General features: G+C 37.2%; 1 protein-coding gene across 1 annotated transcript; it reads left to right on the top strand.

The window, feature by feature from the left end:
* Nucleotides 1-2,009: 2,009 nt before the first annotated feature.
* Nucleotides 2,010-13,191, top strand: Rnf2 (ring finger protein 2). Its single transcript, XM_013021748.1, has 6 exons — nt 2,010-2,099; nt 4,297-4,457; nt 5,056-5,271; nt 8,000-8,272; nt 9,103-9,274; nt 12,393-13,191. The coding sequence occupies exons 1-6, from the start codon at nt 2,013-2,015 to the stop codon at nt 12,492-12,494; spliced, it is 1,011 nt and encodes a 336-aa protein (XP_012877202.1). The 5' UTR covers nt 2,010-2,012; the 3' UTR covers nt 12,495-13,191.
* The last annotated feature ends 231 nt before the right edge of the window (nt 13,192-13,422 follow it).

The raw sequence follows: 13,422 nt of genomic DNA, 5'->3' as shown, positions 1-13,422 counted from the left end.
TTTTTCTTTTTGCTTATGTGGTGCTGAGGAATCGAACCCAGGGCCTCAGGCATGCAAGGCAAGCTCTCTACCACTGAGCCACCTTCCCAGCCCCGTAAAATCTGTTTCTATTCAAACACTTTTTTTTTTTTTTTTTTGGTCGGTTGTGGGGCTTGAACTCTGGGCTTGGGCGCTGTCCCTTCACTCTTCAGCTCAAGGCGAGCACTCTACTGCTTGAGCCACAGCGCCACTTCTGGTTTTCTAGTGGTTTATTGGAGATTAGAGTCTCACGGACTTTCCTGCCCAGGCTGGCTTTGAACTGTAATTCTCAGATCTTAGCCTTCTGAGTAGCGAGGATTATAGGCGTGAGCCACTGGCACCGGGCTCAAACACTTTTTTTTCAAACACTTTGACACACAAAATGTGGTCTTTTTTCCACAGCAAGAAACAATTCTTTACCTCTTAAGTAACCAACTAGTTGCCCAAGGATTCATTTCTGGCCCTAACTACCCAAAGTTAGTGCAAGACACCACAGGTTAAGGGATCAGTTCCATAAGAGTGCTTCTACTTCAGATGTCTTTTCCAACTCTACATCTTCATGTATTTCTGACCAGCTGTCTATAAATTGAGGATGTCCACAATCTACTCAGGTTAGATAGTTTGCTAGAATAGCACATACAGCTTTATTTTCATTTAACCAACTTATTACAAAGGATATCATAAAGAGTACAGATGAACAATCAGCTTGAAGATGTACATAGTTCAAGGTCCAGGGGACCCCATGTATAGGAACTTCTATCATTTGGAGCTGCCATTCTCTATGGCACCTTGCTGCTCTATGAATTCCATCCTTTAGTATTTAATGGAGATTCCATTACATAGACATAATTGATTAACTCATTTTCCATTGTGAGTGGTTCAGTCTGTAATCCTACTTTCTTTTCCTGGGCATTAGGTGTGGATAGAGATGAATTGCAACATGATTGGTTCCTCTAGCTCTCATCCTGAGGCTTACTTGGGCATACTTCCAGTCATCTCATTAGTGCAAACCCTGGTATGCTTGAAAAGGACTTACTGTGAACAACCAAAGAAACTCCTGTTACCCTTTCAGAACTTTGCAAGGAGTTTAGAGGCTTTTCCTGACAGGGGAGTAAGACTAGATGTATATCAGTTAGTTTTCCTTATCCAAAATGCATTTGTAGGATCAGAAATATTTTGGCTTTATCAGGCTTTTTTTACATACACAAAATGAAATATCTTGAGGATAGGACCCAAGTCTAAACATAAACTTCATTTATGTTTCATATATACTTTATACAGTAAAATAAAATAATCTCCAGACTATATGTATAAAGGCAGGTTTATATCGTCCCCCCATTTCCTAAAGATAATTTTATATAATGTTTTCAGTGCAGCTGCATTTTTGACTGTGCCCTTTTGACTGTACATTATTTCCCACTTGGGACAGCATATTTGTACTAAAAGGTTGGGGGCATTTCAGACTTGGGGTTTTTTTGGATTAGAGATTCTCAGTGCTCCGTATTTTCTGGTTTTCTGTTTTTGAATGCTCAACTTGTATTTTCTGGTTTTCTGTTTTTGAGACAAAGTCTTACTATGTAGTCTATAAAACTTGAGATTATCCTGCTCCATCCATCCTCAGTACTGGGTTAGAGATGCTCACCACCACATCCCATTTTGCTGGGACAAAGTACCACGGGGTTGTAGATGAACTGTGATTTTTAGTCTTCCCCTGTCATGAGTTCAGTTGTCGCTGGCTAATAAAATTTCAGTAAGAATATTTAAAGGCACTTATGTTCCTCTTTGGCAAAGTGGTGTTTGGGAACTTTAGAGAAAGCCCTTTCCTATGCTTTTTGCTTCCCAGGTGATCTCAGTTTGAAATCCAAAGGAGCATATTTGGGGTACTGTTCTGAGCCCTAACAGTTTGAACATCAGTTTTGTGGATTATGCATGTATTCAGACCATAGCATTTCCTTTTAAATACTAAAAATTGTTTTTGTCTTTTTATTCTAGCAATGTCTCAGGCTGTGCAGACAAATGGAACTCAACCACTAAGCAAAACATGGGAACTCAGTTTATATGAATTACAACGAACACCTCAGGTAATACAGACAAAGATAACCAAGGAAGAATATGAGATGTATGCAAACTAAGACACAGTTTTAGAAAATGGAAACTTAAATAGAACTTAACAGTACTAATTTATATACCAGCAGCTCATTGATCAGCAAGTAATTTACATACTATGTACATATTTATATGAGGCAGTAGGTGAACAGTGGTGAATAAAACTAGGTATGGAAATTTATAGACATTAAACAAATAAGAATCCATAAAATCACACATGCAAGAAGTTCTGTAAAGGAAAAGTTTCCTTTACAGTTATAAAGTCATAATAAGGTAAGTAGGGAAAACTATTCTGAGGCAGTAAAAATGGCAAAGATTGGAGAAGGAGCAGATTTGAAGGAAATGAATGTACTCAAAACTGGACTCATTGACTATAGGGGCAGGTAGAGTATAGGCTTTTGTAAAATTTTTGGCATTGTTAGTACATTTTGTAAGTGATAGGAGAATGAATTTTATCAGCAAGAGATAAACAGCCTGCAATTTCATCCAAAGGCCCCTCACCATGTAGAAATGAAATAATAGATGAAGATCCAGTGAGAGATGAAGAAGGAACATCCAGAGAAAAGGAAGGAAGGAAGGAAGGAAAGAAAATGGAATGGAGTCAGGGGGATTAGGATTCAAAATCTGATGGAAGTGGTTTTTTTTTCTTTTTCTTTTTCTTTTTTGTTGGTCATGGGGCTTAAACTCTGGGCCTGGGCACTGTCCCTCAGCTCTTCAGCTCAAGGCGAGTGCTCTACCACTTGAGCCACAGTGCCACTTCCAATTTTCTGGTGGTTAATTGGAGATAAGAATCTCATGGACTTTCCTTGCCCAGGCTGGCTTTGATGCTCAGATATCAGCCTCAGATGTCAGCCTCCTAAAGTAGCTTGGATTACAGGCATGAGCCAGAGAGGTTATCATTTCAGAAGTAGATGTTTGCAGAGTAGAGAGGTCTTTGAGTATTCTCAGCACAAATGAAAGACAAATATTGCAAGAGATAAGTATGTCGGCTCCCTTAATCAAATTATAATACATGTATTGAAATATTACATGGTACTTCACAGATATGTACAAATTAAAACACATAAAAATTAGAAATCTATGTGTAGAAAATAGAAAATAGTAACAGAAAGGTATGCTTATGTAAAATGGAATACAGAAAGTGCTTTTATATGTAGAGACTAGAATAAAAGTCACTTGATAGTAGTTGTACCTTGTTATTATAAATGTAAGTATATTTTACTGGAGCCTCCTGTAGAATAATATCTATAACTTCTCTGTCTTTTCAAGCATTTGATCTTTGATCATGTTAAAGAAAGCACAAGTATTAGAGCCATTGGAAACAAAAGTGTCAGTAATGTATTGGGAACATGCCTGCATGTTTCTTTCAGTGCCCACCATAATCTAACTTTTCCTGTATCTATCAGAATCTGAGGCTTTAGAGATATATAACCCTTGTTCTTAATTACAGCCATGGGAAAGTGGGGGGTATGGAGATAAAACAAGTAGGACCTACTGATAGGCATCAGGAATGAAGTAGCTTGGAATTTTTCTTTGGAATTCCAAATGTAATTTGGCAGAGAACAATTTTAGGGACAGTAGTTTAGATGTATTATGGTTTAAATCAGCTTGTGGGTTAGCCTGAGAATCTAACTACTTAGATCAAACTGTGGAACAAGACTTTTTTGAGATTCAAAAGTGATTTCAAAATAAAATTCTGTTAAACTGTTAGCAAATTAGAAAGTACATATATTAGAATCTTGAAATATTTTAATGGGCAAATATATATGGTTTGTAAAACTTGTAGAATTTGAATATGGAAAAATTCTCAAGGTTGAATTAGTCCCTTTTCATCTTGGCAAGTAAGAAAACAATAAAATAATTTAGAGTCATGTAGCTCATTAATACAACTAGAACTATTAAGGCCCATGATTCCAAATGCAGTGCTTTTTATTATAGCAGGCTAATTTCCCTCTAATTATTTTTTCTTCATATTAATATGCTATCTTTAGCATATAAAGAATTTATAGAATGCAGTATTGGTGTGGAGAGGATTATATATGAGTTAATAATGATCATTGCTGGAAAAGGGATACATGGATGTTCATTTTTATTATTTTTAATAATTTCATACATTTAAATTTGTCCATAATAAAATAAGTAGAATTGAATCTTAAAGTGACTCTTTTGCAGGAGGCAATAACAGATGGCTTGGAAATTGTGGTTTCACCTAGAAGTCTCCACAGTGAATTAATGTGTCCAATTTGCTTGGATATGTTAAAGAACACCATGACTACAAAGGAGTGTTTACATCGTTTTTGTGCAGATTGCATTATCACAGCCCTTAGAAGTGGGTATGTTGAAATGAACTATACTAGATATATTTAGGTTGTACCACATGATAGTGCTCTCTGGAATTTGAGGAGTTCCTGCCAATAATTATTTGACTAGAACGAAGTTTAAGTTTTAATGAGAATTTTTGTTTTTAATTAGCTGGTTTTATGTACTTATAGAAATTTTATCGCATATCTACATATATAAAGGAAATTAGGAATTACAAAAACATGTTTTTTCTAATGTAAATAATATCCATGAAAATGTTATTTTGGTAAAACAGTTGATAACATAAATAGTGGGTAGGTTTTCCTTATATGACATGGATAATCAGAAAGGGGGAAATTTAACTTAGGTAATAAGCGATTTTTATTTCTAAAATTGTTACATATAAATTATCTTTGGGGATTTCTTTTTCTTATGGCAATTGATAGTGGTTGAGATTTGTAAAACTTTGCTTGTGTTTACTTAAGATTTTCTAGGAAGTTCAGATTAATCATCCTAAATTTCTGTGACCCAGAAAAGGCATTGCAGAAAAGATTACATCTAGAAGGTTGACTTTTTTGTGTTTAGACCAAAGATGTTGGTGGTGTTTACAATTTCTTTCCTTTTATTTAGCAACAAAGAATGCCCTACTTGCCGGAAAAAGCTTGTTTCCAAAAGATCACTAAGGCCAGATCCAAATTTTGATGCTCTCATCAGCAAAATTTATCCAAGTCGAGATGAGTATGAAGCTCATCAAGAGAGAGTATTAGCCAGGATCAACAAACACAATAATCAGCAAGCACTCAGTCACAGCATTGAGGAAGGACTGAAGATACAGGCCATGAACAGGTATATGGGAAAGAGGGTGAGAGATGGGAACCATTTTTCCAATACCTTATTAAATGCTAAATTTATAGTTAAAAAATAAAAATGTGATGGGGCTGGGAAGGTGGCTCAGTGGTAGAGCGCTTGCCTTGCATGCCTGAGGCCCTGGGTTCGATCCCTCAGCACCACATAAGCAAAAAGAAAAAAGCTGGAAGTGGCGCTGTGGCTCAAGTGGCCAAGCACTAGCATTGAGCTGAAGAGCTGAGGGACAGCGTCCAGGCCCAGAGTTCAGGCCCCACGACTGGACCCAAAAAAAAAAAAAGTGGTAAAATAGTTTTGTGTGATTATCTTTTCATGTAAGTATAAATACATTTCAAGAGATGATAGGGCATTTCATTTGAAATAGTAGATTCTCTTGTACTCATGTCTACCTATTCCTACCATTCTGTTTCTCTTCTTTAGAGAAAAACTCCTGAAATAGTTGTGTCTGATTTTTTTTTTTCCATTCGTTTCATACATACCCCATCATTGCACTTGTGAAAGTGACCTTCTGTACATTATGCAGTCTTCTGGGTAAATGAATGTCAGACCTCATTTTATTCAGCAGCAGCAGACATGCTTAGCTTCTTCACCTGGCTTTCAGGAGACCATGTGCTTTACTCCCTTTTTATGTCACTGGCCATTGCTTTTAAGTTACTTTTTGAAGTTTTATTTGAATGCCACTCATAGAAGTCGAGTGCTTCAGGATCAGTCTTTGTTCTTTTTCAGTACAGGGTTTGGATCCTGATGACCTTATCTAGTTTCACGGCTTTAATTACCATCTCAATGCTGATGACTTCCAAATATACACACATACACACATGTACATATGTGCAGGCTGCACTACCCTGGATTTTAGATTTCATTTCTGGATATCTAAAAGAGTATCTCATAATTAACATTACAGTATTGAACTTTTGAGTCCTACCCTACTGTTTATTCCTCCTCGTTGTTGATCTTTCCATTTGTTTCACTTAGAAACTTTTGAACCCTTAAAGGTCTTTCTTAGGTCTTCTATTCTAATCTGTGAATAATTTCGTTGTGGCTTTCTCTGTAATAGATCCATATTTGTCCACCTTCCTTAATCAGTTCTCGAATTTATGCCTGCGTCATCCTGGTCCTCCTTTTTATACGTCCAAGTAGCTGGGGTGACATACATGCATTATCACACTCAGGTTTATTGCTTGAGATGTGTCTTGTGAACTGTTTTCCCAGGCTGGCCTTGATATCTAAACATTCTTTAAATACTTTCTGACATGATTACATGATAGTGCTCTGGCACTTGGACCGGTTTTTTTGCAGAGGCATGGGATAAAAATAAGTACAATAAGTCCTAGTAATCCTGATAATTTATGGTCACCTGAACAACTTGTCTCCTGCTATAGTTGTGGTTTAAAATATGCATATATGTATAGTCTTTAAGTTGATATTGAGTTAACTTGTTTTTCCATTATTAGCCTATTCATAATTTTTTTCAAAATACAGTTATGGTTTAAAAAAATAACAAAATACTATGCCAACCATGTTTAAAATGTTTACATTTACACTATTGTGCAACCAATCTTCAGAACTGCTTTTTCATCTATATTTTTTATTTGTGCAAACGTAAATGAAAAAAGTAGGGCAGGTGCGTACAGATAGATAATATAGTAGAAGAATGTATCCTGATATCACATCCTAGCACTAGTCCTGATACTTACTAATTGTGTTGCTTTAGGCTAATTATATTTTGTCTTATCTGCAAAATTAGAGTATTATACATTGCTAGGTTGTTTTAAAGAGTAAGTGAGATTGCATACACAAAATGCCTTGTCCAGTAACTAGCCTTAGTATCTGAGCTTATGAGAGAACTGTACTTTTAACTGTACTTTTATGCTGCTTATTTAGATACCATTGCATCTTCCTCATTAGAGCCTTTTACACTGCAATAGCAGGATTTAAGGGGAAGTCAGGGTATTTTTGCCATCCTTCCTTAAGTTTTGTTTGCTTAAAAGTGTTCTGGGGGCTGGGAAGGTGGCTTAGTGGTAGAGCGCTTGCTTTGCATGCATGAGGCCCTGGGTTCGATTCCTCAGCACCACATAAGCCAAAAGAAAAAGCCGGAAGTGGTGCTGTGGCTCAAGTGGTAGAGTGCTAGCCTTGAGCTTAAGAGCTGAGGGACAGCGCCCAGGCCCAGAGTTCAAGCCCCACGACCGGACCCCAAAAAATAGTATTCTGATTTATGCCTTAAATAGGTATAGATAACTTCCCTCACAACTTTTACATTTTCTTATGCCTTTCTTAAGACTTATAATCTCATTACAAAATGATCAAAATATAAAGATTTGCAAATAATTCCTGTAGACTTTCTTTTGATTAACAAAGAAAATTGTCATGTGAATAGGAACATTTGCTTCAGTTCTTTATGTGTTTGAGACGTGAGATTTTTTTTTAGACTTTTCTGGGGCACATGGGAAACTTACCAAATTGAGTAATCAAGATGCTTTTAAATTCTAAAGTTAATAGCAAGTATGCTTCAAGTTGGATGCTTTTACCTGGCAAAGAGACATGTACATGCATGTAACCCAAGATTTGAGAGGTTGATGCAGGAGAATCATGAGTTAAGTTATATATGTATATAATCATGAGTTAAGTTATGTATGAGTTAGGATTTTTTTCCCCTTTTGGCATAAAGGTTTTTAAAATGTAAATTTTTTGCTTCCTCCCACTTAACTAGATTGCAGCGAGGCAAGAAGCAACAGATTGAAAATGGTAGTGGAGCAGAAGATAATGGCGACAGTTCACATTGTAGCAATGCGTCCACACACAGCAACCAGGAAGCAGGCCCTAGTAACAAAAGGACCAAAACCTCTGATGATTCTGGGCTTGAGCTTGATAATAATAATACAGCAGTGGCAATTGATCCAGTAATGGATGGTGCTAGTGAGATTGAGTTAGTGTTCAGGCCTCATCCTACGCTTATGGAAAAAGATGACAGTGCACAGACAAGGTAAGTATATGGTTTGGTTTCAGATTATCTATGAAGTTGGAGCAGTAGTTCTCATTCTCTTGTCAGGGTTCAACTTGGGTAAATGGGGTGTCCAGATTGTTTCCTTCCTTTTGCATGTGCTTCTTACCCACAGATGCACATATGGAATGGAACAACCTAGTTTTTAGACAGTGGAGGAGAAGTAAAGGACCATCCAGATTTTTTTAAGGGTGATAGTAGGGCACCAGTAGGCTCTACAAGCCATGTGGCAAAGACTTCCAGCATACAGTCTGCCAGTGAGTGCAGATGAACATTATTATTATTACTATGATTATTACTGTCATCATCATCATCATTGTGCACACTGCTGTATAAACTCAGGATGTTATGCTTACTAGGCAAGTGCCACTTGAGTCATGTTTTCAGGTCTAATATTAAATACTTGTTAAATTAGTACTACTTTTATTAGTTTTAAAGATTAGAAATGTTAACTCTTGAAAGGGTGAACTACTTGCTCATATTATTAAGATTCCTCATGATGCCAAAGCCGGCAGATTCTAATCATTGAACTTTAACAACCAGTATGATATTTTTTTTTTTTTTGCCTCCTGTATATGATGCATTTCTGTTTGATTTTTGTCACTTTATATCATTTTATGGGAGGTAAAGGAGATGAAGCAGTCAAGTAGTATGTACTTCTCCCGTTCTTTTCAGGAAGAAAGCTTTGAATAATAGGTTAACAAATTCTATTTATATTTTATTTTGCATTTTAGAAATATAGTTCCCAATTTATTTATGTTGATATAATCTCTATTTCTACAGATTAAATTTTTAATGATTTATTCTTTCAGATATATAAAGACTTCAGGTAATGCCACTGTTGATCATTTATCTAAGTATCTGGCTGTGAGGTTAGCTCTAGAAGAACTTCGAAGCAAAGGAGAATCAAACCAGATGAACCTGGATACAGCCAGTGAGAAGCAGTATACCATTTACATAGCAACAGCCAGTGGCCAGTTCACTGTGAGTATTTAACATACTAGACTGTTGAACCTGGGAACACGTTAACCGACCTAGTGTCAAGTACTGTTGGACCACAGTATAGAATCTTGAGAAATTTCATCAGAGTAGTTGACCTTTGATACCCTTTGTTCTATTACAATATAAAGCAGTTATTCCTAATTTTTTTATTTTTAAGCCAATTTTCTCTCCAGTTCGTAGTCTAGCTTGATCTTGAACTCATGAGGGCTGGCATTGTAGTTGTGTAATACCATGGCCTGCTTTTCCCATTGTTTAAAGCCTACTTTGAATGATGTCTTGTTGTTGGATCAGCTTTCATTCCTCTGATCCCCTGCCTTTGAATACTAAGGGTTCCTGCTCTGGTTCCCCCTCTCTCTTCATTTCCGTAACCTTTGCAGCATCATATCCATCATACTGAAAGGAAAGACTGCTTGAACTTTCATTAGTATTTTTCTTTCTCATGGTGTTGAGGATCTAATATAGGGCCTTGCACCTGCCAGGTAAGTTCTGCCACTGAGATATATCTCTTATTCTTACATGTAAGTCTTTTTTTTTTTTTTGTCGGTTGTGGGGCTTGAACTCTGGGCCTGGGCGCTGTCCCTCATCTCTTCAGCTCATGAGACTTTTTGTGGGGGAGAGGGGAAGGGTCCGGTCATGGTGCCTGAACTCTGGGCCTGGGCGCTGTCCCTCAGCTCTTCAGCTCAAGGCTAGCACCACTTCTGGACCACTTCTGGCTTTTTTCTTTTTTCTTATGTGGTGGTACTGAGGAATCGAACCCAGGGCCTCATGCATGCAAGGCAAGCACTCTACCACTGAGCCACCTTCCCAGCCCTAGCACTTCAGCTCAAAGCAAGTGCTCTACTACTTGAGCCACAGTGCCATTTCGGGTTTTCTGGTGGTTTATTGGAGATAAGAGTTTCACTGACTTTTTCCTGCTTCAGCTTGCTTTGATCCACAGCCTTCAGATCTCAGACCCCTGAGTAGCTAGGATTACAAGTGTTAGCCACCAGTGCCCGGCTTTACATGTAATTCTTAATTTTCATAATACCTCACTAAACAAGAATTTGCTAAAGCCAGGTTGATTGTAATAGGACTTAGGGAATTCATATCATCAAGAGATGGTTTGTGGATAAACAATCTTAGATGGGCTTTGAAACATTAAAGAAACCAGGGTTTCTAGAAAGGTTAAGAGTGATAGGTCTTGGGGAGCTGAGGACATCAGAGTGACCAAATCAGGGATTAGCATCAGAAAATCACAAAAAGACAAGAAATGACTAAGGATAGATTCCAGGGGCTAATATTGGGTTTAATGGTGGTGGAACAACTTGATGAAGTAGAAGTGCTATCCTGGGAGCATATTGCAGCATGGACAGAAGAGAGAAAAGACCTGAGACACTAGGACACTCAAGGCCTGCTGCAGCACATCATGAGATAACAAGGAGCTTCACAAAGCTGGCGCTGATTCTACTCGCTGCTTTGTTGGATTGGTACAAATCAAACTAGTCATAAAGACTGTGCAGATGAACAGAGGATAATAATGAAAAAAAATCTTAACTTTGCCTAAAGTGTAACTACTGGGGAAAGGTCAGGACCCATTTCCACAGAGGTCATACCTTTCCCTCACCATCTTCACTCTCCTATTTCCAGATCTCTCTTAAGCCTATTGAACTCAACATAGGTCACTTAAATGACTCCAGTGTTTTCATTAAGATCAGTTCCATTGTGGTTATAATCAGTTGGTGATTCCAAAAAGTGGTTTGATTGGAGTTAGTGAGCTTTCTTTTTGAGAAATTGAGGCAGCAGAGCATGCTAGAAAACTTGGGTAAGTAGTTTTAATGAATATCTATAAATAGATATATCTGTAGAGCATTTTGTACTGTTGGGAGAACAGTTCCATATGTACAGAAGTTTTTGTGACCTTCTCAATAGCAGACTACAAATGAAGTATTACTTAAATTCCCTTATGGGCTGTGTGCTCCTTATAACCTAGGTTTAACCTCTTGAAGAGAATGTTTTAAGGACAAGCAATTGAAGGAAGTAGTGTAGCCTCAAAGAAGCAAGCGACCACGTAGTTAGAGGCCCCAGGACAAGACACAGTGTGCAGGCATCTTATCTGATTTATCATTGCATCTAATTTATAGAGACTTCTGGGAAGGCTAACTCTTGGGAAAGTTCGGTTATGAACAATGTTAACTGCCTTCTAAAATTAGCCTTTTTTCTATTCTTTTTTAGCAATAAGAATTGGTGATTATAACAGTACACCACTATAGTCACAGTTTCATACTGCTCTGCTTTACTCAGCTACTTCTAAGGATGGAGAGTACATCTAATGATCGGGAGGTTCCAACATTGATACAATAAACCCTGAGAAGTTCTCTGGAAAATTACTCTGACTTTAAGCATTCTGCCTGAGCAAGGCATCCACTTCTTGAATACATTTTCACTTTTGAAGCTGCCAAGCATATGTATAGTAGTCCAAAAATTTTGGAGGGCTATCCCCTAGGTTTCCCTTTTGTGAAGATTAGAGTCAACCAAAATCATCCCAGAAGACTGATACTTGAGCCAGGATGTTGCTTTTCCCAGTCTTGCCATACTTTTGAGATGTAACACTTAGACATGAGTGGGAAAAGCAGCTCAGGGGGCCCTTGCTCAACCAAACAGGCAGATGTCAGGTGCTGGTGGGGTTTTAACTTCAAATCCTAGTACTACAAAAAAGAGTTTGTAAAGCAGGGTGTGGTGGTTCATGCCTGTTAACCATAACTACGTGGGAGGCTGAGATTGGGAAGATTATTGTTCCAGGCCAGGCAGGCATAAAGTTTACTTGATCTCATCTCAGCCATTTAAAACAAAACAGGGCCTGATGGTTCACATATGTCATTCCAGCTGTGTGGGAAACATAAATAGGAGGGTGGTGGTCCAGGCTGTCCTGGACAAACATCAAGACTGACCCTGTTGAATCATAGCCAGAGCAGAAAAGCCTTGGAAATGATTCAACTGGTAGGGTACCTGAGTTCAAACCCTGCTTCTGTCCCCCATGACCCCAAAAAATGTTTGTGGACTTTTGTTCTATTATTGAACAAAATATGACTTTCATAATTTTTTCTTTCTTTTTTTGTTTTAGGTATTAAATGGCTCTTTTTCTTTGGAATTGGTCAGTGAGAAATATTGGAAAGTGAACAAGCCCATGGAACTTTATTATGCACCCACCAAGGAGCACAAATAAGTTTTTAAAATCAATTCTGAGACTGAACTTTTTTTTATAGCCTTTTTCTTTAATATTAAAGATGTACCATCACTACTCTTATGGACAGATCTTGGATATGCTGTTCAATTTCCTTTCTGAGCCAGACTCATTTACACTATTAGAATCATTTCCCCTTAATTTAAGATTTACTTTTTGGAAGATACTGCAGCAGTTCAGTACTTGTTCTTTTCTTTTAATAATATGTCTAAGTGTGTGCTTTCACAAAGAATGGTTACATAACCTTTGACCCAGGAGTTTTTAAGTAAAGCTTCAGTTGGCTATCTTTTCCTTCTGCCTTTAGATTTTTTTAGGTCTCTATAGAAGTTAATATGTATTCTTTCCCTTCCTGGAGTCTTGTATATTTATAGTTTTCTATATAAATTGTAGTATCTTCATGAAGACCAAGGCTCAATTTTCATAAAAACAATTCTCATAGGATTATTATTTTCATGGTATTTTCTTCCATATATCTCATTTTTGAAAGAGGTTCTTTATGAACTTGGTGTCCATTGTCATTGCAATGTTATTTTTTTCTGTTCCCCTCTCCCACTCACTTGAAAGTTTAGAATTTTTGGTCATGGGGAAGAGAATCAAAGTCTTAAGTTCTATGAGAACATAGTTCATTAACAGATTTCACTGAAGAGAAGTTAAGTTGTTAGGAATATGTAGTTCTCAACTGTATATTTAAGAGTTCTTTTGTATTAGTTTTACTTCAGTTCCTTTATTATGTGTTTGATGTTTTTTTTCCTGTTTAAAATACCAGAGATATTTTGCACTTTAGCCTTGATGAAAAGTACAAGATATGTTGTTTCCCTGGTTCTTTTCTTATTGGTAGTGATTTCAGAGTCCAGAATAACATGGCACATAGAACTAACAATGGAAAAACTCTTTGTGTTTGAAAGTGTGC

Source organism: Dipodomys ordii, unplaced genomic scaffold, assembly GCF_000151885.1.
Source record: "Dipodomys ordii isolate 6190 unplaced genomic scaffold, Dord_2.0 Scaffold57, whole genome shotgun sequence".
Classification (NCBI taxonomy): domain Eukaryota; kingdom Metazoa; phylum Chordata; class Mammalia; order Rodentia; family Heteromyidae; genus Dipodomys; species Dipodomys ordii.
This window is presented reverse-complemented; position numbering and strand designations above follow the sequence as displayed.